The sequence below is a fragment of the Piliocolobus tephrosceles genome, chromosome 8 (assembly GCF_002776525.5).
Source record: "Piliocolobus tephrosceles isolate RC106 chromosome 8, ASM277652v3, whole genome shotgun sequence".
Classification (NCBI taxonomy): Eukaryota; Metazoa; Chordata; class Mammalia; order Primates; family Cercopithecidae; genus Piliocolobus; species Piliocolobus tephrosceles.
Genome location: NC_045441.1, coordinates 39,511,305 through 39,538,798, shown reverse-complemented (window position 1 = coordinate 39,538,798; position 27,494 = coordinate 39,511,305). Strand labels below are relative to the sequence as shown.

The following is a 27,494-nucleotide window of genomic DNA, read 5'->3' as shown; positions in this document are numbered from 1 at the left end:
GCCACAGGCTCATCACAGATACACAGGATGTGGTAAGGAGCCTGTGGTGTTCGCATATTTAAGAAGTCTGTTCCCTATGCTGAGGGTTCTCTGTGGACTGTCGTGTCTGCAGGTGCATGGTGATGTTCTCCCTGTTTTGTTTCCTGGAGCTCTTCATTGAGATGAAGATTTTTACCCAGGATCTGAAAGAATCAGAACTCATGGTAGTTATTAGCCTGCAAGCCCTGCTGTGAGGTTCTGGAGGGTTGGGGCTGCCCGGGCCCCAACAGGTGCTCCCGCCACCACCAGCACCCATTTCCCAGGGGTGTCTAGTATCTTCCTCATTGGCACCTGCTGTTCCTTAATCACTTCCTGGAGAGTGGATGAGGGTAAATATTGTCATGGAGATAGCTTTGAGCATTGCTTGTGTCAATGAGAACATTATCGATGCTCTTTTCTTGTAGCAGTGGAATGAGAAAGAAGGCACTTTAGGGATTCTTGCAGGATTGGGTTTGCCTGTGGGTTTATGGCTCAGTGTTAGGGACCTGCAGCTCATGCTCAGGGTCACGGAAGAATGAATGAGAATCTCTGGCTGGTCAGGCACCTAGGGCTTTGCAAGTGTTTTGAGTTCAGAGACAAAATTTTATTTATTTTAGAGTTTTCCAATTGGCCTAGTAACACACTGCACCCACTAAGTGATCTGTAATCACTTGTTAAATTAAATATGTACTTTTATGCCAGTTTCCTTCCTTAACCAAAAAATAAATGTCCACTGTCCCAAGTATCTATTGGGAAAAGTAATTTTTTTCTTGTGTTTTATTTTCAGCTTTATTGGGAGTATAATTGACAAATAGAAATGGTATATATTGAAGGTGTACAACTTGATGTTGATTTACATGTATATTTGTGAAATCGCCACAAGGTAGTTAACACATCCATCACCTTACAGACGTGTGTGTGTGTGTGTGTGTGTGTAGTGAGAACACTGAAGGTCAACTCTTGTAGCACACATTTCAAGTATACAGTGCAGTATTGTCAGCTGCAGTCCTCATGGTGGACATTAGACACCAGATCTCCAGAGCTTACTTGTCCTTTGTAACAGAAACTGTGTGTCTTTGACCACCTTCCTATTGCCCAGCCCCTGTAACCACCATTCTACTCTCCGCTTCTAGGAGTTCAACTATTTTAGATTCCACATATAAGTGAATCAGGTGGTGTTTGTCTTTCTCTCTGGCTTTAAGTATAGTGTCCTCCAGCTTCATCCATGTTGTCACATGTGGCAGGATTTCCTTCTCTAAATTTTAAGGCTGTATAATACTTCATTGTGTATACATGCCAGATTTTCTTTGTCCATTCATCCATTGACAGTCATTTAGGTTACTTCCACTTCTTGGCTATTGTGAATACTGCTGCAGTAGATATTGTGAATAGTGCTGCAATAGATATGGGAGTGCAGATATCTCTTAAAAGTTCTGATATCATTTTCTTCTTCTTTTTTTTTTTTTTTTTTTTTTTTGAGACAGAGCCTCACTCTGTCAACCAGGCTGGAATATAGTGGCGCGATTTCGGCTCAATGCAATCTCTGCCTCCTGGGTTCAAGCAGTTCTCCTGCCTCAGCCTTCCGAGTAACTGGGATTACAGGAATGCGCTGCCACGCCTGGCTAATTTTTGTATTTGTAGTGGAGACAGGGTTTTGCCATGTTGCCCAGGCTGGTCTTGAACTCTTGACCTCAGGTGATCCGCCCCCTCAGCCTCCCAAAGCGCTAGGATTACAGGCGTGAACCACTGTGCCTGGCCCATTTTCTTTAGAAATATATACCCAGAACTGGGATTGGTGGATTATATGGTAATTCTATTTTTAATTTTTTGAAGAACCATCAGACAGTTTTCCATAATGGTTGTACCAATTTACATTCCTGCCAGCAATGTTCAAGGTTTTCCTTTTCTCTGCATTGTCATCAACAATTGTTATTTTTTGTCTTTTTGGTAAAATTGCCATTCTAACAGGTGTGAGGTGATATTGTGGTTTTGAATTGCACTTTCCTGATGGTGATGTTCAATATACCTGTTGACAATTTGTATGTCTTATTTTGAGAAATATCTATTCAGGTCCTTGGCCCATTTTAAGGGGGTTATTTGCTATTGAGTTCTGTGAGTCCTTTATCTATTTTGGATATTAACCCCTTAATTGGATATGTGGCTGTCAAGTATTTTCTCCCATTCTATAAATTGCCCTTCTCTCTGTTGACTGTTCCTTTGCTGGACAGAAGTCTTTTAGCTCAATGCAGTCCCATTTGTCTATTTTTGCTTTTGCTTTCTATGCTTTTAGTGTCTTATCTACCAAAAACAAAACAAAACAAAAAACGAAAAACAAAAACAAACAAAAAACTGCCCAGACCAATGTCATGAAGCTTTTCCCTGTGTTTTCTTCTCATAGTTTTATGGCTTCAAATCTTATATTTAAGTGTTTATAATCTATTTTGAGTTTTTTTTTTTTTTTTTTTTTGTATATAGAGTGAGATAAGGGTCAGATTTCATTTTCTGCATGTGGATATTCAGTTTTCCTGGCACTGTTTATTGAAGAGATAGTCCTTTCCCCATTGTGATTTCTTGGCATCCTTGGCAAAGATCTGCTGGCTCTTAATGCATGGATTTATTTTTGGGCCCTCTATTTTGTTCCATTAGACTACATGTTTGATTTTCTGCAAGTACCATACTGTTTTGTGTACTATAGCTATATAACATATTTTGAAATCAGGATGTTTGATACCTCCAGGTTTGTTCTTCTTTCTTGAGATATCTTTGAGTATTCAAGATCTTTTGTTGTTCCATATGAATTTTTGAATTGTTCCTTTTCTATTTCTGTAAAGAATGCCAATGGGATTTTGATAGGGATTGCATTGAACCTGTAGATCTTTTTGTGAGGTATGGAAATTTTAACAATATTATTCTAATCCATGAACATAGAACATCTTTACATTTATCTGTCTCCTTTGATTTCTTTCATCAATGTATTATAATATTCAGTGTACCAATCTTTCATCTGTTTGGTTAAGTTTATTCCTAAGTATTATTTATTATTGCTATTTTCCTACTTAATTTCCTTTTTAAATAGATCATTGTTTATGTATAGAAATGCCACTGATTTTTTTTTGGCCAGGTGTGGTGGCTCACGCCTGTAATCCCAGCACTTTGGGAGGCCAACGTGGGTGGATCATGAGGTCAAGAGATTGAGACCATCCTGGCCAACATGGTGAATCCCTGTCTCTACTAAAAATACAAAAATTAGCTGGGTGTGGTGGTACATGCCTGTAGTCCCAGCAGCTCAGGAGGCTGAGCCAGGAGGATCACTTGAACCCAAGAGGTGGAGATTGCAGTGAGTTGAGATAGTGCCACTGCACTCCGGCCTGGTGACAGAGTGAGACTCTGTCAAAAACAAAAAAGCCACTGATTTTTTGTATTGATTTTATATTAAGCAACTTTAGTAAAATTGTTTATTACTTTTAACAGTTTTTTTCTTGTTTTTGAGTTTTCAGAGCTTTCTATGTATATGATCATACCACTTGTAAACAGGGATAATTTCAGTTATTTTTTGATGTATGTGCCTTTTATTTAGTTTTCTTGTCCAATGCCTCTGGCTAGGACTGCCAGTACTGTAGTGAATAGAAGTTGTGAGAGCAGACATCCTTGCTTTGTATGGACCTTAAAAGCTTTCAATTTTTCTTGATTATAATGTTAGCTGTGAGCTTTTTGTAATGGTTTTTATAATGTTGAAGTAAATTCCTTCTCTGCCTTTTTTTGATGAGAGTTTTATCATGCATGGATATTGAGTTTTGTCAGATGCTTTTTCTGTATCCATTGAGACGATTATGTAGTTCCTATGTTTCCTTTTGTTAATGTGTTGTGTCACATTGATTAATTTGCAAATGTTGAACCATCCTTGCATCTCAGGGAGAAATCCTACTTAGTTTTGGAGTATAATCCATTAAATGTGCTGTTGAATTTTGTATGCTAGTATTTTATTTAGGATTTCTGCATCCATGTTCATCAGGGATATTAGCCTAGAATATTCTTTTATTTTGGAGTCTTTGTCTGACTTGGGTGTCGGCATGATTCTAGCCTTATAAAATTTGTTTGGAAATATGTCCTCTTTTTCTATTTTTTTTTTTTTTTGGAAGAGTTTAAAAAGCACTAGTATCAATTATTCCTTGACTATTTGATAGTGTTCTTCATTGAATCGATTTGGTCCTGGACTTTTCTGTGTGTGATGAGATTTAAATGCTAATTTAATCTCTTCATTTATTATTTGTTATTGTTAATCTCTTCATTTGTTAAATCCTCTTCAGGATTTCTATTTCTCCTTGATTCAATTTTGGTAGGTTATACATGTCGAGGAATTTATCCTTTTTTTTTTTTTTTTTTTTAGGGATTATGTGATTTGTTAGTGTATTTTTGTAATACTGCCTAGTAATCTTTTTTATTCATATTTCTAAGATATTTGTTATAATATCTCCTCTTTCAGTTTTTAAGTTTTCTCTCTTCTTTTAATACAGCCAAGAGTTTTTTTTTTTTTTTAATTTTTCTGTTCTCTATTTCAATTATCTTTGCTGTGATCTTTATTATTAACTTCCTTGTGCTAACTTCAGGTTCAGTTTGTTTTTATTCTTGTTCCCTGAAGTGTAAAGTTAGGTTGTTTATTTGAGATCTTCCTTCTCCTCCTCTTCCTCACTATTATTATTATTATTATTATTATTCCAGATGGAGTCTCGCTCTGTCACCCAGGCTGGAGTGCAGTGGTGTGATCTGGGATTACTGCAAGCTCTGCCCTCTAGGTTCAAGCAATTCTCCTGACTCAGCCTCCCAAATAGCTGGGATTACAAGCCTGTGCCACCATGCCTGGCTAATTTTTATATTTTTAGTAGAGACGGGGTTTTACTGTGTTGGCCAGGCTGGTCTCGAACTCCTGACCTCAAGTGATCCCCTGCCTCGGCCTCCCAAAGTGCTGTGATTAGAGGTGTGAGCCACCGCGCCCAGCTCCTTTCTTTAACCTTTCTCATGAATTATCATTCATTCTTCATTCTTTATTTTCAACCTCTGTGTCCTTAAATCTAAAATGAGTCTCTTGTAGATAGCATATAGTTGATTATTATTATTTGTTTGTTCATCTACAGTATTTCTTTTGATTGGAGAGTTTAGTATATTTGAATTTTAAATAATTATTAATAGGTAAGGACTTACTCTTGCCATTTTGTCATTTGTTTTCTACCTTTATTATATAGTTCTCTTATATGTCTTGGTATCTTCCTTTGTGGTTTGACTATTGTAGCAGTGTACTTTGATTCTTCTCTCTTAATCTTTTTTGCATCTACTGTACATTGTGTGTGTGTATTTGTGTGTGGTTACCATGGAGTTTACACTGAATAATTTATGGTTACAGCAGTCTGTTTGAAGCTGATATCCACTTCACTTCAATCTTATACAGGCACTCTACACTTTACTTCCCCCTCCCCCACACACTTTATGTAACTGATGTCAGATTTTATTTTTCTGTATTGTATTTCCATTAGTAAATTTATGTGGCTATATTTATTCTGACAACTTGCCTTCTAATTTATATACTAGTGTTTAAAGTGATTTGTGTATACTATTTCAGTATTATAATATTCTCTGTTTACCTTTAGCAATGAGATTTATATTTTCATATGCTTTAATGATGCTGTTTATCATCTTTTCATTTCGGCTGGAAAAACTAACTTTAGCAGGACTAGTGGTGACAAACTTCCTAGTTTTGACAGGGAAAGACTTATCTCTCCTTCATCTTTAAACTACAGTTTTTCTGGATAAAGTATTCTTGGTTGACATTTTTTTTCTTCCAGTACTTTGCTATATCATCCCATTGTCTCCTCGTCTGCAAGGTTTCCGCTGATAAATCTTATGATGTTTCCCTTGTGTGTGACAAGGTACCTTTCTCTTGCTGCTTTCAGAATTGTCTCTTTGTCTTTTACTTCTGAAAAACTCTAATATTTGAGACAAACTATAATGTGCTTCAGAGTAATGCTCTTTTTGTTTAATATATTTGAAGATCTTAGGACTTTATGTCAACTTTCCTCTGTAGAGTTGGGAAGATTTTTGCCATTATTTCTTTAAATAGGCTTTCCACCACTTTGATGGTGTTCTGTAAGTTTCATAGGCTTTCTTCACTTTTTCATTTTTTTTTTCTTCTAACTGGTTAATTTCAAATGGCCAGGCTTCCAATTTACTGATTCTTTTTCCTACATGATCAAGTTTTCTGTTGAAACTCTGCCTATTGGGTTTTTCAGTTCAATCCTTGTATTCTTCAGCTCTAAGATTTCTGTTTGGTTTCTTCTTAATGCTTCTGTTTCATTATTAAATTTCTCATTTTGTTCATGTATTGATTTCCTAATTTCATTTAGTTTTAAAATCTGTATTCTCCTGAAGCTCATTGAGCTTCTTTAAGATGGCTATTTTGGATTCCTTTTCAGGTAATTTATGGATCTCCACTTTTCTGGGATTGGTTACTGGGGTTTTGTTAGTTAACTTTGGTGGTGTTGTGTTTACCTTATGCTTTGTGATCCATGTAAACTTGTGTGTGTCTGTGCATTTGAAGGAGCAGACACCTCTAGTCTTTACAGACTGGTTTTGGCAGGTAAGGATCCACTCCTAGCTCACCAGACTGATGTTTTTGCCTCTGGTATCTCAGTCAAGCTGAGTTTGGAGCCAGGTAAAATGGCTGTTTCAGGGAGTGCAGTTGGGACTGAGCTTGGGAAACCTGTCACCAAGGGTATGAATAGACATGTCTCCCAGCAGGCCACAGTCGAGAGGAGCTGGAGCCAGGGCACATGACTACTTCAGTATCTGCAGTTGGGTCTGAGGTCAGCAAGCATATTACTGGGGGGATAGGTTGGGTATGGCCCTTCTCAGGAAATGGAAGATGGGACTTTTGGAAGCACCACAGCTCTTTGTGGTTGGAGCTGAGTTCATAGGAGGACAGGGATGCTTTCAGTCCATAGCTGGTACCAAAGCCTGTGAACCTGCCAGCAGACTGTGGGCCTCATTTCTCAGTGTATCCCTCCTCAGTCTGGGGCTCTACCAGCATTTCACAATCTTCTTTCTGGATCCCAAAGCTCTTACAAAGGAACTTCTGTGCATGGCAGGCTGCCAAATTATTTCTTCTGTTGGGGTACATGAGCCAGAGACCCCCTGTTCTACTGTCTTACTGATGTCACTTGCATCTGTGTGTTTACCAGTGCCCTATGAGTTCCCAATCTTCAATTTATTTGGTAACATCTGGAAACCATAATTATGTCCTGCAAGAATTGTGCAAGTTACTTTCTAAGGAATAGATCAGAGGAAAAAAACCTGTGCCCAACTTCTTGGGAAATTCATAGGAAAAGAGAGTTTAGCTTTAAATAAATAAAAATATTCTGCTAGAAAAATGTAAAAGATATAAATGCAGATATAAATCCCAAGATATAACTTCACAAGAAGATCCCTCCTAAGACACATAATCATCAGATTCTGCAAGGTCAAAATGAAAGCAAAAATGTTAAAGGCAGCTAGAGAGAAAAGTCAGGTCATCTGTAAAGAGAAGCCCATCAGACTAAAAATGGACCTCTTAGCAGAAACCCTACAAGCCAAAAGAACATGGGGGGCCAATATTCAATATCCTTAAAAGAAATTCCAACCCAGAATTTCATATCTGCACAGACTAAGCTTCATAAGCAAAGGAGAAATAAGATCCTTTTCAAATAAGCAAATGCTGAAGGAATTCCTTACCTCCAGACCTGCCTTACAAGAGCTCCTGAAGGAAGCACTGTGGAAAGGAAACACCATTACTAGCTACTAACACTAAAGTACACCGACTACTGACACTGTAAAGCAACCACTAAACAAGTCTGCAAAATAACCAGCTAACATCGTGATAACAGGATCACATCCACATATATCAATACTAACCTTGAATGTAAATGAGCTAAATGCCCCAATTAAAAGGCACAGAGTGGCAAGCTGGACGAAGAACCAAGATCCATTGGTATGCTATCTTCAAGAAACCTATCTTACATGCAGTGACACACATAAGCTCAAAACAAAGAGGACTGAGAAAAATCTACCAAACACATGGAAAACACAAGAAAGCATTGGTATGCTATCTTCAAGAAGCCTATCTTACCTGCAGTGACACACATAAGCTCAAAACAAAAGGGATTGAGAAAAATCTACCAAGCAAATGGAAAATAGAAGAAAGCAGGAGTTGTAATACTAATTTCAGACAGAACAGATTTTAATTCAACAAAGATCAAAAAAGACAAGGGCATTACATAATGGTAAAGGGTTAAATTCAACAAGAAGACATAACTGTTTTAAATATATATGCATGTAACACAGAAGCACTCAGACTCATCATGCAGTTTCTTAATGACCGTCAAAGAAACTTAGACCCCCACACATTAATAGTGGGAGACTTTAACATCCCACTGACAACATTAGACCATAAAGACAAAAAATTAACAAAGATATTCAGGACCTGAACTCAGCACTGGATCAAATGGACCTGATAGACATCTACAGAACTTTTCACCCTAAAACAACAGAATATACATTTTTTTCATTGCCATGTGTCATATACTCCAAAATCAATCACATAATCAGAAATAAAAGACTCCTCAGCAAATGCAGAAGAAATTAAATAGTAACAACCAATCTCTTAGGCCAGAGAGCAATCAAATTAGCAATCAAGACTAATAAATTAACTCAAAACAATACAATTACATGGAAATGGAATAATCTGCTCCTGAATTACTTTTAGGTAAATAATGAAATGAAGGGGGAAATCAAGAAGTTCTTTTAAACTAATGAGAGCAAAGATACAACATACCAGAATCTCGGGGACACAGCTAAGGCAGTTTTAAGAGAGAAATTTATAGCAGCAAATGCCTACATCAAAAAGTTAGATCTCAATTTAACAACCTAACGCAACAATTAAAAGAGCTAGAGAACCAAGAGAAAACCAACACTAAAGCTAGCAGAAGACAAGAAATAACCAAAATCAGAGCTGAATTGAAGGAGATTGAGACATGAAAATCTATTCAAAAGATCAATGAATCCTGGAGCTGTTTTTTTTTTTAATTAATAAAATAGACTACTAGCTAAGCTAATAAGAAAAGAGAGAAGATGTACATAAACACAAATCAGAAACAGCAAGTGGGGTGTCACCACTGACCCCATAGATATACAAATAATCATCAGAATATTATGAACACTTCTATGCACCAAAACTAGAAAATCTAGAAGAAATGAATAAATTCCTGGATACACACACACTCTCCCAAGACTGAAACAGGAAGAAATTGAATCTCTGAACAGACCAGTAACAAGCTCTGAAATAGAATCAGTAATAAATATTCTACCAACCAAAAAGAAAAGAAAAGAAAAAGCCCAGGAGCAAACGGATTCACAGCTGAATTCTACCAGATACACAAAGAAAAACTGGTACTATTACTGCTGAAACTGTTCCCATAAATAATTAAATAAGTAAGTAAGGATGAAGGACTCCTCTCTAACTCACTCTATGAGGCCAACATTATCCTGATACCAAAAACTGACAGGGACACCACACAAAAAAAGAAAACTTCAGGCCACTATCCTTGATAAACATCAGCAGAGAAATCCTCAACAAAATACTGGCAAACTGAATCCAGCAGCACATCAGAAATCTTATCCACCACGATCAAGTAGACTTTATCCCTGGCATGCAAGGTTGGTTCAACATATTCATATCAAAAAATGTATTTCATCACATAAACAGAACAAAAGACAGACACTACACGATTATTTCAAAAGATGCAGAAGAGGCTTTTGATAAAATTCAGCATCCTTTCAGGTTAAAACCTCTGAATAAACTAGGTGTTGAAGGAATATACCTCAAAATAATAATAAGAGTCATATATGACAAACCCACAGCCAAGATCATATTGAATGAGCAAAAGCTGGAAACATTTCCCTTGAAAACCAGCATAAGACAAGGATGCCCCCTCTCACCACTCCTATTCAACATAGTACTGGAAATTCTGGCCAGGACAATCAGGCAAAAGAAAAAAATAAAGGGCATCCAGATCGGAAGAGAGGAAGTCAAACTATCTCCATTTGCAGACGACATGATCCTATATATAGAACACCCCATAGTCTTGGCCCTAAATCTTCTTAAGCTGATAAACAATTTCAGCAAAGTCTCAGGATACAAAATTGATGTACAAAAATCCCTAGCATTCCTATACACCAACAGAGTTAAGCTGAGAGCCAAATCAGGAATGCAGTCTCATTCACAGTTACCACAAAAAAGTTATAAAATACCTAGGAATGAAGGTAACCAGCAAGGTGAAAGATCTCTACAAGGAGAACTATAAAACACTGCTCAAAGAAATCAGAGATGATACAAACAGATGGAAAGGACAGATCAATGTATATGCTGTGCCTATTAAACTATCGATGACATTCTTCACAGAACTAGAAAAAACTATTTTAAAATTCACAGAGAACCAAAAAATAAACCCAAATAGTCAAGGCAATCCTAAGCAAAAGAACAAAGCTAGAGACATCATGCTACTTGACTTAAAACTATCCTATAGGGCTACCGTAATGAAAACAGCATGCTACTGGTATAAAAACAGACACATAGGGCAATGGAACAGAATGGAGAACCCAAAAATAAGATCACACACCTACAACTATCTGATCTTTGATGAAGCTGACAAAAACAAGCAATGAGGAAAGAATTCCCTATTCAGTAAATGGTGATGGGAAGACTGACTAGCCATGTGCAGAAGATTGAAACTAGACCCCTTCCATATACCATATACAAAAGATAACTCAAGATGGATTAAAGACTTAAATTTAAAACCTAAACTATAAAAACCCTGGAAGACAACCAAGGCAATACCATTCTGGACATAGAACAAAGATTTTATGATGAAGACTCCAAAACCAATTGCAACAAAAGCAAAACTTGACAAATGGAATCTAATTAAACTACAGAGCTTCTGCACAGTGAAAGAAATTATAACAGAGTAAACAGATAACCTACAAAATAGGAGAAAATACTTTCCAGCTATGCATCTGACAAAAGTCTAATATCCAGCATCTAAAAGGAACTTAAACAAATTTACAAGAAAAAAAACAAACCACATTAAGAAGTGGGCAAAGGACATGAACAGCCACTTTTCAAAAGAAGACATACATGAGGCCAACAAACATGAAAAAAAGCTCAACATCACTGATCATTAGAGAAATGCAAATCAAAACCACAATGAAATACCATCTCACACCAGTCAGAAGGGCTATTATGAAAAAGTCAACACAGATGCTGGTAAAGTTGCAGAGAAAAAGGAACACTTATACACTGTTGGTGTATTAGGTGGAATTGTAAATTAGTTCAACCATTGTGGAAGACAGTGTGGCAATTCCTCCAAGACCTAAAAACAGAACTACCATTCAACCCAGCAATCCCATTACTGGGTATATACCCAAAGGAATATAAATCATTCTGTCATATACACACGTACGTTCATTGCAGCACTATTCACAATAGCAAAGACATGGAATCAACGTAAAGGCCCATCATTAGTATGTTGGATAAAGAAAATGTAGTACAAATACACCATGGACTACTACGCATCCATTAAAAAAAAAGAACAGGATCATGTCCTTTGTAGAAACTTGGATGGAGCTAGAGGTCATTATCCTTAGCAAACTAATGCCGCAACAGAGAACCAAATACTGCATGTTCTGACTTATAGGTGGAAGCTAAATGATGAGAACACATGGACACATAGAGGGGAACAACAACAACAAACACTGGGGTCTCTCCGAGGATGGAGGGTGGGAGGAGGGAAAGGATCAGAAAAAATAACTAATGGGTACTAGGATTAATACCTGGGTGATAAAATAATCTATACAACAAACCCAAGTTTAGCTATGTAACAAACCTGCACCTATACCCCTGAACTTAAAAGTTAAATCAAAAAGATACATTATATTTATGAATAACTGAAAATTTAGTTTCTTGTATGCATGAAAAATATTTGTGCTAACAGACCTTAGATGATTCAACTCAACATACCCTTGGATTTAACTCAAAATATAACGATTTTCCAAGCTATTAATTATGATTTTTCTCTTTCAATAGTGTTGTTTGTTAGTGCTGAAAATGTTAACATATTGCTCTACAACCATGCAGAAGGAATTAATGAGCTGCTGTTGTCTTTTTTCATAAGCACATCTAATTTGCTCATTCATCCACTTGTTCCTACCCTTATTTAGCCAGGCAAAAAAGAGAGGGCAGTCATTCCTAATAATCATGATTTGTTTTCCTTTTTTCAGCCATGCAATGATGGACCTACTGGTTGAACTTTGCCTTCAGAACCACCTGAATCCATCCCACCACGCCCTTGAAATTCGGTCTTCAGAAACCCAACAGCCTTTGAGTTTTAAGCCAAATACTTTGATTGGGACCCTGAATGTGCATACTGTGTTTGTGAAAGAAAAAGTTCCTGAAGAGAAGGTTAAGCCTGGTCCCCCTAAGGTGCCTGAGGTTAGTAGGTACCTACATGGAGATACTTGTGTCTGAATGTGTGGCAGGTCCTGAGGAGGGGCCAGTGTGGCTCTTCTTATCTAAATACAATACAGAGATTTGTGGCTGAGGCTGCTACTTTCATGCCAGACAAAGCTAGGCACTAAACAGAGTTTGTTTTAGCAGACAAAATATACAGAATTGAATAATGTTCATCATTGTAACATTGCTCCTTTATATATTATAGAAGAGGAATTGATCTACAGTGAGCTATCCATTAGACCTTCATTCAAAGAGGGACATAGTCTCTAATTCTGTACTTTCTAATATGATAGTCACTGGCCACATGCAGCTTTTTTTAAAATTTGGTATGTTTATTGTTGTCATTCATGTAGATTTTTCTTTTTTCATTTTAATTGACACATACAGCTTTTGAACACTTGAAATGTGGCTGGTGTGATTGAGAAACTGAATTTTTAATTTAATTTTAATTTTAAATTTGAATTACCACTAGCTAATGTCTACCTGATTGGGCAGTGTAGTTCTAGAATTCTTCCTGACTCAGGAAGCAGTTGGCATCTATAGAGGATTTAAACATCTTCCCAGAGGAAGAGAATAAAAAGGGAAAAATTTTTTTTTGAAAAAATGATGTCAGAAATATTTATTCATTGCATTTGGAAAATGTCTTATATACATAGCTGTATTCCAGGCTTTTATTAATTAAAATTAATTCTGGTAGCTTATTATATACTTTTATTGTTTTTATTGTTGTTTTGAGATGGACCTTCACTCTTGTTGCCCAGGTTGGAGTGCAGTGGTGTGATCTTGGCTCATTGCTACCTCTACCTCCCAGGTTCAAGCAGTTCTCCTGCCTCAGTCTCCGGAGTAACTGGGACTACGGTTGCATGCCACCATGCCCGGCTAATTTGTGTATTTAGTAGAGACAGGGTTTCACCATGTTGGCCAGTCTGGTCTTGAACTCCTGACCTCAGGTGATCCACCTGCCTCAGCCTCTCAAAGTGCTGGGATTACAGGCCTGAGCCACCATACCCGGCCTTATTGTACTTTTAAATAAGTCTTTGATACTAATCTTTTAGCTCAAATTAAAAGCAATGTTACTTTCAGATTCTTAGCAAATCTTCTAAATTTTGCTGCTTTTAAAAATGGCAGTGCAGCCAACATTAATCTCCTATTAATTTCTAGGATTGATTGGTTAGTGCATTCTGATTGTTGCTCTAGAACACTCTGACCAGAGATTTCCCCTTATTCCTCAAGTAAACAGTGTTTGAGGCAGAGCATCTCTGTATATACCCTGCGTCTTCCCTTGACTTCCTGCTTCTGAGGGCAGGTAAGCCCAGGCATATGCATGATTCCACTTGTTAGGGCAGGAGAGGACCAGTAAAGGAACAGTAGGTTCCACATTTTCTCCCAAAATTCGTCGTTATCCCAGCCACTGGGCCCTGGTACGCAGGCTGGAAGAGAGCGTGAGGCCTTCCTTTGCTGCTCTTTTGTTCAATCTACATTTACTGTGTCCAGCTCTGCGGTGTCTTAGCACAATTAGGATGATCAGCAAAAGCGCAAGAAACATGATCAGTAAAAGTGGAAGAAAAATCACTACCACTTTATCTGCAGTCATTTAGAATTAGTATTAGTCAATTGAGTGTTTTTCTTCCTATTATACGCCTGGTATTTTTTTAAATAAAATATATTTCTAGCTTACATACATATGTGTAGTGTGTATACTTAAATACATGTAAGTCTATATACACACTGTATATGTTTCATATATGTGTGTATATAGTACGTATGTACACTATATATATATTTATATATACATCTATATGTGGATATTTTGACTCCTTAAAACTTTGACGTCATGTTTTTGGGGAGTTTTTCTTTAAATTATTCATACTACTTCCAAACTATTTTCTTTAGAAAATACATATAAGTGCCATGTGTTCACATCTGGCCAGAACCCTTGGAAGACGGTAAAGTATATGTGTTGGATTTTAAATGTAGAGTCCTCCCTGATGTTTATTTCACTGTGTTGTTAGCAGCTTGTTCACTAGTAAGGGATTCTAAACCAAATTTATTATTCTAGACATTTGTTTTTCAATATTCATTATGCCATTTTCCCCCATGACTCACTCAATTTGTGGAAGAAAGATTCGGGCTACACACAATCCTGTCACACCCAACTGTCAAACTGACACAGGAGTTGAAGCCTTGTGGGAGGATGTCTTACCAAATTCTTTTTGCCTGTGTGTTCTTCCAGAAATCTGTGCGTTTGGTCGTGAATTACCTGCGGACACAAAAAGCTGTTGTGCGTGTGAGCCCTGAGGTTCCTCTCCAGAATATTCTCCCAGTCATTTGTGCAAAGTGTGAGGTCAGCCCAGAGCATGTGATTCTCCTCAGGGACAACATTGCCGGAGAGGAGTTGGAGCTGTCCAAGTCCCTGAATGAGCTTGGGATAAAGGAGCTCTACGCGTGGGACAACAGAAGAGGTGAGGCCCCGCTGTGTCTTATGCATATCCCCGTAATCACACAGATGCGCGGCTTGCACATGTCCCCTGTTGGCTCTCCTCAGCACTCTCGGTAGCACCAGGGAGAGATGGGTACATGAAGCTCCAGGCAAGTCAAGTTGAAGTAGGCACAAAAGAACTTTGGCCTGTTTTCCTTCCTCTGGATTGAACTGTGCCTCCTTTCTCCCAGCCCTGAACATGTCCTTTATCCTTTGTCTCCCTGCAAGCTTCCATGACGTAAGTAAAAGGGGAAAAGGTGAGGCGAGGTTAGAGCTTATGCTCTTTAGTAACTACTCCAAACCATCTATAATACTTTATTATTTGTAGAGACCCCATCTCTACAAAAAATTTTAAACTTAGCCAGACACGGTGGTGCATCCCCATTCCTGTAGTCCCATCTACTTGAGAGGCTGAGGCTGGAAGATCGCTTGAACTGAGGAGGTTGAAGCTGCACTGAGCTATGATCACACCATTGCTCTCAGCCTATGTGACAGAGTGAGACCCTGTCTCTTAAAAAAAAAAAAAAAATCTTGATTTTCTTTTTCAGTTGCCATTAGCTGCTCTTCCCAGGTTTCAAACATTACTCATATCTAAAACCAGTGGCAGAAATGCATTTAGCTGTTCTCTAAAACTGAACAGTTACAGTGCATGAGATCCATTCCTGAAGATAACTTTAGGGCCACCTTAGGCCTCCTTACTGTGTTGCCAGTGTCCTCCTGCTCATCGTGTGAATCTGGCTCTTAGTATGAGGCCACTGTTAGAGCCACTGGTGAGAGTGGCAGCCCAGAGGCTTGCTGGTGCAGAAACTGGTATGTTGTGTAAGCACATGTTTCTGATTGATATGGAGTGCTAACTGCATATTTTAACTACTGTCAGACCACAGGAAATGTTATATTCCTTGACCTTAGAATTATCAAAGTGGACTTTGTAAAAGTTTCTCTTCTAATGAGCCTCTTTTGATGTCTCTTGTCTCTGTTTCATTATTCCACAAATATTGAATAGGTTGAGTTTTAAAAATATATACATATTCAAGTTTTTCCTGTTTTTCTATGGCTTGTTTTCTAATTTTTTGCAACAAAAATGTATTTTTTCTTTTCTTTTTTTTTTGAGATGGAGTTTCACTCTTATACCCCAGGCTGGAGTGCAATGGTGTGATATTGGCTCACTGCAACCTCCAACTCCCAGGTTCAAGTGATTCTCCTGCCTCAGCCTCCTGAGTAGCTGAGATTAGAGGCACCGGCCACCATGCTCAGCAAATTTTTGTATTCTTAGTAGAGACGGGGTTTCACCACGTTGGCCAGGCTGGTCTCGAACTCCTGACCTCAGGTGCTCCGCCCACCTTGGCCTCCCAAAGTGCTGGGATTACAGGCGTGAGCCACTGCGCCTGGCCATATTTTTTCTTAATACCAAGTTTATTGTGAAATCCTTGATCATAGTGGAACCTCTGTCCAGTCTGTCCTTTCCCCGCCAAGTCAGCCCTTGTCTTCCTGGGTATCTGGCATCTAGATCTGATTTGACATTCAAGAGAGGATTTTGGCTCAATTGAGTATAAGATACATGGACTATTTATTCCTTCAAAAAAAGTACTTTGACATTTGAGAATAATGCTTCTTGTGTTTTATCCAGTGTCTTTTTAAAACACAGACAGAAATACTCTCAGCATCGCTGCACAGGCCTGGTGGCACTGAGTGTATCAGCGCTATTGAAATTTGCTTTACATGACTCTTTGGAAACAGCTTCCATTTGTTAAGATAAAAAGAAAAATGAAAGGAAAACTGTTCCACATTCAGTTGTCTGTAATAAAAAGGCTTACAAGTGTTTCTGTTACATGCCACCACTTGAATGTGTCTTGAAAGGTAGATGTTGAACCTGGCACTTGAGAGAAGTCTTATAAAACCTGCCTGTCTATGAAGGAGAGGAGCCAGTCTAGCCCATGGTCATTGGAAATGCAGGAACTGAAGTATTCATGTGATCAGGGGCCCAGAGCATTTCTTCTGATCCTCATACGGGGCAGAGCAGAACATATGGTGCAGTCACCTTGGCCGTTCAGATTTTGAAGCACTTCTGCCCTTGGTGGGAACTAGCTGCTTCCAAACCCCCAAGTCCCCTTCTCTACTGCCTTGGACATTTTGGCCCTTTCCACCCCACCCCCAAGGCACCACGAGCTTCCCCACCGTGGGGACTGTGCTCCAGTCCTGTGGCCAGCACCCCTCTCATCTGGACCATGCCTGTGCCATACCAGCTGTGACACTTGATTGCCATCCCTGCCAAGTGCCTGCCTCCTGCTCACTGTCAAATATTTGAAAAGACACTTGTCCAGAGACCATCCCCGAGGCTCCCTTTCTCCCCTACAACTGCCCTGGGCAGACCTGCTGGGTGCTGATGGAGGAGCCCTTGCTTTCACTCCTCTTGGTATTCACTTGGAGGGGAAAGGCTTCCACTCCTGAGCCCTACCACTGCTGGAGAACAGAAGGGCAGCTGGCAGGAGGCAAGGCATTGCTAGGCACAGGCCCGCCCTCCCCTGGAATCCCTGGTGGGGGCATCTTGAAAAAGCCAAGGGCTCTGCTGCCACCTGCATCCACAGAGGCACTTAGCAGGCTAGGCAGCTGCAGCCTGGAGAGGGCTAGCCCAGAGAGGCAAGCTGACCCAGCAGGAGGCCTTCTCACTGCTGCAGCAGGACAGCCCCCTCTGAGCCTTGTGAGAGCCAAGGCCTGGGTCAGGGGCTCCCACACATCTTGAAGCTGGACCTCACTCTCTCATTACCTGCCTTTTCCAGTTCGTCTGACCAAAACTCAGTCCGAGCCTTCCCTGAGCTGTCAAGGTACAGTGAACCTGGGGCTTCCCGCTCCCCCTGTGAGGCTGCACTTTGCATGGCTCTGGGGTCAGAGCTGCACGGAGGTGATGTTTTTGTGCCAGACTCCAAGGAATGGAAGTTTGGCTTGGGGCCCTTCTGAAGGTGCATGCCAGGCCGACATGAGATTTTGGTTTGGTTTCTTGATGACCTGGTTGGTTTAGAGAAGAATGCTTCTTATGAGAATTTGCCGTGATGAGAAAATGCTTCTTATGAGAATTTCTCATCTAATTGGTGAGAAATGAGGGAGGCAGTCACAGAAAACAAATTCTGTTGCCCAGTAATTCAAGACAGAGCAGAAGTGGTGCACACAGGAAAGGCACCCTTTCCTTTTCACCTGTGCCTGCCCGTGCTTACCTGCCCCTGAAGGCCATCCTGCGTGCTACAGAGTTTGGGACAGTATGGATTTTAAAATTTAACCTTTTCTGTTATAGACAAGTATGCAAATGATTGGTCCAGATTTTACATTTATTCTGACATCTATTTAAAAGTTTCTCTCATAGAGATGTTTCTGTACAGAAAGAGATATTTCTATACAGAAAGAGATGTTTATATGTATATATAGACAGATACAGAGATACATATGTGTGTATGTGTGTATATATATACTTAATCATATACACATATGCATATATAGAATGCCTGTTGTACATTTGCAGATGTTGACCTGGTCCCCTCCTTCCATTTACTGCTTACTGGCCTTGTCCTGGTCACTGAGTCTCCTCCTGTAGACAAGTGAGTGATTTGGACTCATTGGTCTTTAAGGGTCCTTCATCCTTCATCCTTCTCTGCCCCTCTGTAATTCATCTTTAACATTCTTCAAATCATTGTAACGCTCCAGAAAGTAAAACTTTCTTGCAGATTAAGTGTGAGTTTCCAGAATTTTCTTAATGTTTCATTACTTGTAAATTAGAGTAAATTCAAACAAAATAAATGCCACCCTCAGCTTATCATACCATAGGCACTGTGGGTTCTAGAGCTCACTTGCGTATGTTCGAGGGCTGGCTATGCATCAGTTGTTCATGGTTACTCCGCTTTATAGCCAGGCAGCCTCTGGACATTTTGGCTGATGGCAACACTGAGTTCTACTTTTCTCCCAAACCAATTCTTCTTCAGTGTCTGCCAAGCCTCAGAGGCCTCGTAGGAGGCCCCTATCAGTCAGTGACTGAGACCAAAGCCTCACCTCTAAAAATAGACCACATGCGTTAGGCCCACTTCAGCATTGTGAGTCTCAGGCCCCTGGTGCCTCTAGACAGCCACGGGCTGTAGCTGTATAAGAAAAGTGTCACTACTGTTGAGGGGCAGTTCTGGTGCCAGGGCTGTCCTGGAGCCTTCATCAGGGAGCCGACCTCAGTCCTTAGGGGTGATGATCAGCCACTGTGTCATTCAAGAAGAGAAACAATAGGCTAGGTTTCATTGCAGTTTTCTGATGCAATCTGTCCTTTCTGTGGTCAGTGTAATACAGCTTGTGTACCAGGAACATGTTCTACTTCTCGATTATCAGTAGGATACTATGATGCCATCTGTTTTAACATTGACAGTTTCTCAACTTACGATTTTTCAACTTTACCATGGTGTGAAAGTGCTATGCATTCAGTATGCTCCTGGACTTACGATGGGGTCACGTCTGGATAAAGCCACCGTGAACTGACAATATAACCCCATCGTCAGTTCGCGAGCATCCATTGGTCCATGTCACATACCACCCAATTCTAGAAACATCCTTGGTTATAAACATACATATTAAAGCATATAATAGTTTAGATGTAGTCTTAACTGTGTGCTCTGTTTTCCTCTTTATAGCTCTGTAGCTAATAGAGGGCTTGGTGCAACTAACTTTGCAGCACGTTTGCACACATGCGTTGGTGCTGCTGCACCATGTTGCAGCAGGCCCTCTGGTTTGGGTACTGTGCGATGTGGAGCCTGCTTGATGCCTCCGCTGGAGCCTCCTGCATGTAACTGAGTGTCCTGGCCCTGCCCTGGTGGCTAGGACGTGTACCTCTGCTCCTACAGAGTGATTTCAGGAGCGTGTGTGCTGGGTTTTTGCTTTGCTGTGTGGACACTATCAGTGTTCACGCCTGTGTTATTAATGCACTGACTGCTGTGTGTGTTCTCTGACTCAAATATGAAATCATATATTAGCAGATCAAGAAGTTAATTGAGGGTTACGTTATTTGCATTAATAGTCTTATGGCAGAATTTGTAAAATCCCAGTCCATGATTCTGTCACCAATGGTCTAGAGCTCTTGCTCTTATCTAGAGCAGTTGACAGTGATATGGGAAAAATAATTTTTCTATCCTCCAGGAACACCTCCACTTTCTTCCTCTTGTCATATCTATATGTCCTGACAGAGAAGAATGGAATGAAGTAATGACAAAGGCTTTTCCTGAACAAATAAATGTATGATACTAGTGAGCAGTGTGCTGAGCTGTGTGAGTGCCATCATGTGCGCTTAGTGCACTCACCCTCAAGCTGCACATGAAGCTGCTGAGACTTGGAGAAGCTGAGTGGTTTTCCCAAATGTGCCTCACACATGGGCGCTCTTAATCTCTTGGCACCACTCCCCAGGCATGTTCTCCAGACCCTCAGCTTAAGCCTCCTTAGGGGCTAGTTTGACTGTGTAGTGCTGGGCACTGCACCCAGGGTTTCTTATTCTGGGGGTCTGGAGTGGGCCCAAGGATTCTTATCTCTCACAAGTTCCCAGCGATGCTGATGCTGCAGGTTCCGTCTCGCTTTGGGAACCACGACCCGTGGCTGTCTTGTCAGCTGGCAGACACATCTGGGCTTCAGTGTGCTTGTCTGGAATTTGGAAGTGTCCAACTTGGCTCTAGAATCCTGATGAAGAAAAATTCAAGAGGGGTTGAGGATTTTGAGCTTCAGAAAAAAGGAAGAAGAGAACACTTGTCCCCCTAGAGAATGTAATTTGGAAGGAAAACATTCTGGAGGCAGTAGAAGGAAAATCTGGAAATGTGGTTCCTGGGAGATTTGATGAGGTTGTTTCAAATACCACCTGGGGAGCCCATACTGTTACTCCATTTTCTGGAAATGAGCAGGAAGGCTGCTGATTTAGTTAAAGTTTGTACCTCACTCATAATTCTTAAAGCAGGTGTATTGCACTGATGTCACAGTCTTAGAGCTGTGCTCATGTGGCAGCCACAGCCTCCTGTGGCTCTTGCATGTGCCCAGTCCATACTGAGATGTGCTGTAAGCCTAAAGGCCTACTGGATTTTGAAGACTTAGCACCAAAACCAATGTAAAATATCTCATCAATACTTTTTATATTGACTGAATGATAGAATGACAATATTTTAGATATATTGGATTAAATGAAATTATTACAATTAATTTTACTTGGTTCTTTTTAATGTAGCTACTAGAAAATGTAAAATTATGTATGTGGTCTGGTTGAGCTTTCTGTTGGACAGCTCTGCCCTAGAACTTTATTAATTTTGTCATTCTCCAAAAAGGCACAACCACACCCAGAGAAAATGCCTCCATCATCCCTAAAAGACTGTGTAAGAACCTGTAGTGATTTCCCAAATGGGCCTGAGGCCTTGAGGACAGCTTTGAAAGAAATAGTTGATGGTTTTCCCTCTCTTACAAGAACTAAAAGGTTAAGAGTAGAAGATTCATTTATTAAAATTTTTAAAGTGAAGTATTTAATCTCTTGTTTCAGATTCTGAAAAATAACTTAGTGCTTTTTTTTTCCAGAAACCTTTAGGAAATCATCACTTGGCAATGATGAGACAGATAAAGAGAAGAAAAAATTTCTGGGATTTTTCAAAGTTAATAAAAGAAGCAATAGTAAGGTAATGGATTAAATACACATATGATTTTGTATCATGTAAAAAAATAGTCTCTTGAGATATATGCATTCAACCTGCCCTGGAACTTTTCTCAATACTTCTATTTAGGAATACTAATTCCTTCAGGTAAAACAGCTTATTAGCATGCACTGGAATGACGGTCTGTGCTTCCACACTTGATCCCAAAAGGAGTCATTTTGGGTGATGGTGTTTTATTCACTGGGGAACAGGAAGCCTGTAAGCTCCTGATGACCAGGGCCATGAGCCCTTCTGTCTGTGGGTGTTCTGGTGCATCCGCAGACCTCTGCCTGTGGCTGAAACTCAGGAAATCTTGTTGAGATTCATGAATGACTGAATGGATGTTATAATTAAGTGTAAACAGTCAATATTGCTATCAGTGAACTGTAGCTTATGCCTTGTGGCAGAGAAGAGTATCAGTCATTGAACTTGTCTGCTTGCTAGTAATTTTTAGTTGTTCTTTGGTACTCCTGATATGATCTGGGAATATACCATGTGATAAGTTAATTTTATTGATCTTGTTGGTGTTTATGAAACACATCTTAAAGTCATATTTTGGACACAATATTCTAGAGTAGTTAAGTCATAGTACCCAGAATAAAAATGAAGATTTTTATAATTAATTATAAGATTATCAAACCCATAAATGCCTTCTGATTACGAAGAAAAGAAAATGCTCATTATCCCTATTTATATTTGTTTCACAAGTATATTTTACTAATATCTAGTATTTTATCCTTACTAATAAATGAGACTAAAAAAGACAAAACTGTTCCAGTGAATGTTAGGTGTTAATTCCACTAGCTGAGTTTGGAAGCGTGCTCCATCTGTATATTTCTAGAAGAGATGTGAAGACTGGGGACTCAAGTTTGTATGCAGACCTTCTCAGTGCCATGGTGCAGATAGGTGCATGTAGCCCAAGGCTGGACACCTGATTTCCTGCCCTTCAGTGGCCTGTGGTGCAGCCTCTGCTGTTAAAATTGTGTCTCACCAGGTTTGTTGATATGGATACCAGAGCTCAGAGAAATAAAGTAACCGTCTTAGTGTCCCAGGCTTAGACACAGATGTGTCTGCGTGCAGAGCCAGCATGTCCCTGTAGCCCTGTGGTGTTCGGGAAGGGAAGAGGAGAATGAGAGCCAGATGAGAATAGAAGGTCTAGTGGAGCTCAGCTGAACTGGCAGAGACTTCCTGTCTTTAAGAGTTTTTCACAAACCTCAGATTATTTTTTCTTCACCTCTGCTGAAGCTTCGGTAATGGTTTTGTGATTCTCTTATACTTAAGAGATTGTGCTTTTCCCCATGTTTCTGCATATCGTTTGAAAATCTGTACTCCATGCGTGTCTATGTAAGACCTTTGGATCCCTGACATTTTCTATCCCCTCCCTCTCTCCAACTATCCCTTCCTCTCCTCTTCCCCCCTACTCTCCCGACTTCCTTTCCTATCAGAATTATTTGAAATTGCAGAATTAGAATTTTGTGACTGGGTGCAGTGGCTCGCAAATGTAATCCCAGCACTTTGGGAGGCTGAGGTGGGCAGGTCACCTGAGGTCAGGAGTTCAAGACCAGCCTGGCCAATGCAGTGAAACCCTGTCTCTATTAAAAATACAAAAATTAGCCAGGCGTGGTGGCAGGTGCCTGTAACCCGAGCTACTCAAGAGATTGAGGCAGGAGAATCGCTTGAACACGGGAGGCAGAGGTTGCAGTGAGCTGAGATCATGCCATCACACTCCAGCCTGGGTGACAGAGCAAGACTCTGTCTCAAAAGAAAAAAAAAAAAGAGAATCAGAATTTTTTATTTGAAGTTTTGCTCACTCTATGAATGTTGTTTTGTTGCTTTTGTTCCTGACATTTTTGAGATAAGTTGGTTGGGACCATGTTCACCCTTGTCCTCCTTGATCCTGACGACACCAATTCACAGTAAAATCCACTCTTCCTCACCCTTAGACCTCTAGTAGCTGTTCTCTTTGTGTCTTCTTCCTTGTAAAAGATGAAACAGCCAGAAAAACCAAGTGAAAGATCTAGAAAGACTTTCGTTTTTAGCGAAATAAGGTCACCTAAAAAGCTGGAGATGTGAAGACTGTGACTCAGCTTCTGATAGTTCAGAGGATGGGGAGACATCACAACTGTCAACACAGCAGTGAAGGCCCAGTCAGTGATCCAGTCCCATCCGTGGATTGCAAGGGGCTTTCTGTTTTTCACCATTGTCAACCTAAAGAAAGAAACTGACTCAAAATTAATATAGATAGTTTATTTGGGCCAAGGTTGAGGACTGTAGCCTGGTACACATTTCGTTTTCCTTGGGGAATGCTCCATTCAGCCGTAGTTACAAGAAGGTTTTTTAGGGCAAAAAGGAAGAAGGTGTGGCTGACACAAAGTTGTTTGACAAGGATTCTCACTAGTTTACAGAAATAACGCTGATTGGTGATTGACTATACACTCCTGAACTGTGGCAGATGAGTTATGGTGTCCAGTGCATGTCATTTTATAGATACTTGGCATAAAATTCACTCAGTGTTAGAGCTCAAGTAGCAATTGGCTTTAAGAGGTAATTATTTAGCTCAAGTTGGGTGTGGGACATGACCACCGCTGCATTTCAGTGCCTCCCTGGGCCTGATAATTAAAAGGGGCTCACGTTCTGTAGATAAAAAGTGTATTTATTTCTTCATTTCCCCCTTTTGATACAAAATATTTCTTCTTGAAAGCATTGATGATTAAAGGCTGAGTGTCAAGGGGTCCCTTGTCACTGGGAAGGGTCGTTCTCAGAGAGCCCTGTCACATGTTAGGGAGGAAAGAAAAGATGTTTTAGTGAAGAATTGTAAGAGAACCCAAAAGCCAAATTAGGATGGCATTACAGAGTGGCAAGAATGAAACCTCAGTCGCGTCAGTAATTTATTAGCTGCTGTTGCTTGTTGAATCATCTCTAGTCTTTGGAATGACGTTTTAGTTTTCTCAGAAGAAATAAAACCACAAGAGATATATAGCATTAATTATCTGAACAGTAGAAGCATAATGCATACAGGATTGGATTATAGTCAGAAAGATAATTTATATGCCAGATCAAACAAACCTGAATTCCATTAGGGAACAACTAAAAATGTCAGGCAGAACATTAAATCCTTCTTCTTCTTTAGAGACTTGTAGCCGGAAGATAATTCAGGATTCAGTCCAAATTGTAGGCAAATAATAATATCACAAAAACAATAGTCTGTGCTAGAACTGAATAACAGGTAGGGTATTGAAAAATAATTTTTCTCTCTCCGGTTCCTCCAGTTTTACCAAAGATAAATCATAGTAGAATCAGTTTATTTGTAAAATAAGTTTTACACTTATTATACTTGGCATGATTATTTGCATAAGATGCAGCAAGAAGAGTGGCCATAATGACTCATTTTAGTTGGCTTTGCTGGAACTTTTTGATAAGGAATCTCAGATTAGACTTTTAAACGCCTCTTGTGGCTAGGAAGCCAAGTTAAGGATTCACCACCTAACTGTGCTGGTAATACCTGTATGAATTGGGTAAATTTCTTTCTTCTCGAGATCTCAGAATATCTTGAGATTACTGGGCCTTGCAGAAAGTGGCATGCTTTTACTTACCGCAAAGTCAGCAACCTTGTAAGGGAACTATGTTGACAAGGAACCAGGCCAGCCATTTGCCAAGTCCACTGGCTATAAAGTCAACTTCAGCCTTTCGAACCAGTCTGGTCATATCTGAAAATCTATCATTCCAGTCGAAGCCTTGGTAAAATAACCAGTGCTTTCAATGTGTCCTGTTACAAAAGAAAACAGATCCTATTGAACTTATGCAAGTAAGTATATTGCCATAAAATGAAAATACAAATAGTTTCTGAATTTTGGAGAAAGCAGGTAGAATGAAAGATAAATGTCTCAGTTTGCCCACAACAGTATACTTTACCCAATTGCTATAAGCTATAAATAGCTCAGAAAGAAAAGTTTTCTTGATGTTAAAAAACAAAACATGAAAAGAACCTACTGTGTTTCAAACAAAAAGAAGTCACAAAAATTATTTCAGTGCTCTGTCACTTCAGTGCCATGTACTTAACTTTTATTCTGCTTGAAGTTGGGTTAGCAATCTTTATGAACTCATCAGGTTTTAAATTAGATTACTGGATTTTTTTTTGTCTTGTGCAATGGCATGGTCTCCAAAATTATCAGAAACTTGATTTCAGAGTGCTTGCTGTGATCTTCTCCATAAGGTTACTTGAAGATACAATGCTTTGGCATTTACAAAGAACTTTTAGGAAAAGAGAGGATCAGAATAAAGCAATTTACTGTTTATGTCAAGACACATCAAATTTTTCGGTATCTTTTACAATTATAGAATGCATATTAGTAGCATATTCATATAAAAATAACCTGAAGAAAGTTAAATGCCATCTCTTGGCTGGGCGCAGTGGCTCACACCTGTATTTCCAGCACTTTGGGAGCCTGAGGCAGGTGGATCACCTGAGGTCAGGAGTTTGAGACCAGTCTGGCCAACATGGTGAAACCCCATCTCTACTAAAATACAAAAATTGCTTGAACCTGGGAGGCAAAGGTTGCAGTGAGCCAAGATGGTGCCACTGTACTCCAGCCTGGAGTAAGACTCTGTCTCCAAAAAACCAACCAAACAAAACAAACAAAACAGAAAATTAAACACCACACCATCTCTTATGCAACAATGCATCCAGTATGATTTTCACATACCAAATATGTGTAATATGCTTCTCTTGGAGTTCCAGGGTCCCTGTTTGGATTTCCAGGAGCCCTAATCTCCAAAAGTTAGTTCAATGTGAAAAAGACTCAATTAGAATTTGAAGTTTCATTTTAGGAAGTTTGTCAAATGTCAAAGGCTTGAAACACTTGATTTCAAAATGGGGTCACAGTAAAATAATATTCATTTAGTCAAAGTGATTTTTTTCAAAGATTTCAAAAAGCAAAAATATTTACTCTTTGATTAAGAAGAGACTTGGCCGGGCACAGTGGATCACGCCTGTAATCCCAGCACTTTGGGAGGCCGAGGCGGGTGGATCGCCTGAAGTCGGGAGTTGGAGACCAGCCTGACCAGCATGGAGAAACCCCGTCTCTACTAAAAATACAAAAATTAGCTGGGCATGGTGGCAGGCATCTGTAATCCCAGCTACTCGGGAAACGGAGGCAGGAGAATTGCTTGAACCCAGGAGGCAGAGGTTGCAGTGAGCCAAGATAGCACCATTGCACTCCAGCCTGGGCAACAGAGTGAGCCTGTCTCAAAAAAAAAAAAAAAAAAAAAAAAGAGGAGGCTCAGTTTTCAGACCTAATAAAGACATGGTGAATGTGTCTTCCTTTCTCCTCTTTTTTTATTGCAGCTTACTCAAGAGGTAAATAAAAACCTTTATTATTTTTTATCAATACTTTATGAAAAGCTTGTTCAAAAGAGAAAACCAAGTTTTACCTTTGTATTAATGTATTTTTAACAATAAACCTAATTTTAATAAAACCTTATAAACAAATCCATCCAACCTCATTCAGCTTTAACCGCACAGGTAAGTTTCTATAAATGTTTTATAACCTTTTACAATATTTTTCATTTTTTTCTAACTTCCTATACCCATTTAGTTTTATCTATCATTTTTGTATTTCATTGATTTAAAACAACTTTTAAATAACCTTTAAGCCATGCAAAATTGTTGTTCCTTTAACAAAAACCACACACACACACACACTATATATATATATACACACACACACACACA

At 39.5% G+C, this 27,494-nt stretch overlaps 1 protein-coding gene across 3 annotated transcripts in view; it reads left to right on the top strand.

Annotated features, from left to right (window-relative positions):
• The window catches only part of COBL (cordon-bleu WH2 repeat protein), a 303,066-nt gene that overhangs the window by 105,149 nt on the left and 170,423 nt on the right, over positions 1–27,494 (top strand). For all 3 annotated transcript variants that reach the window (XM_023232060.2, XM_023232059.2, XM_023232062.2), the window contains exons 3-5: positions 12,376–12,586; positions 14,841–15,069; positions 21,651–21,748. In XM_023232060.2, coding sequence (XP_023087828.1) covers positions 12,376–12,586; positions 14,841–15,069; positions 21,651–21,748 — 538 coding nt within the window. The remainder of the gene's footprint in view (positions 1–12,375; positions 12,587–14,840; positions 15,070–21,650; positions 21,749–27,494) is intronic.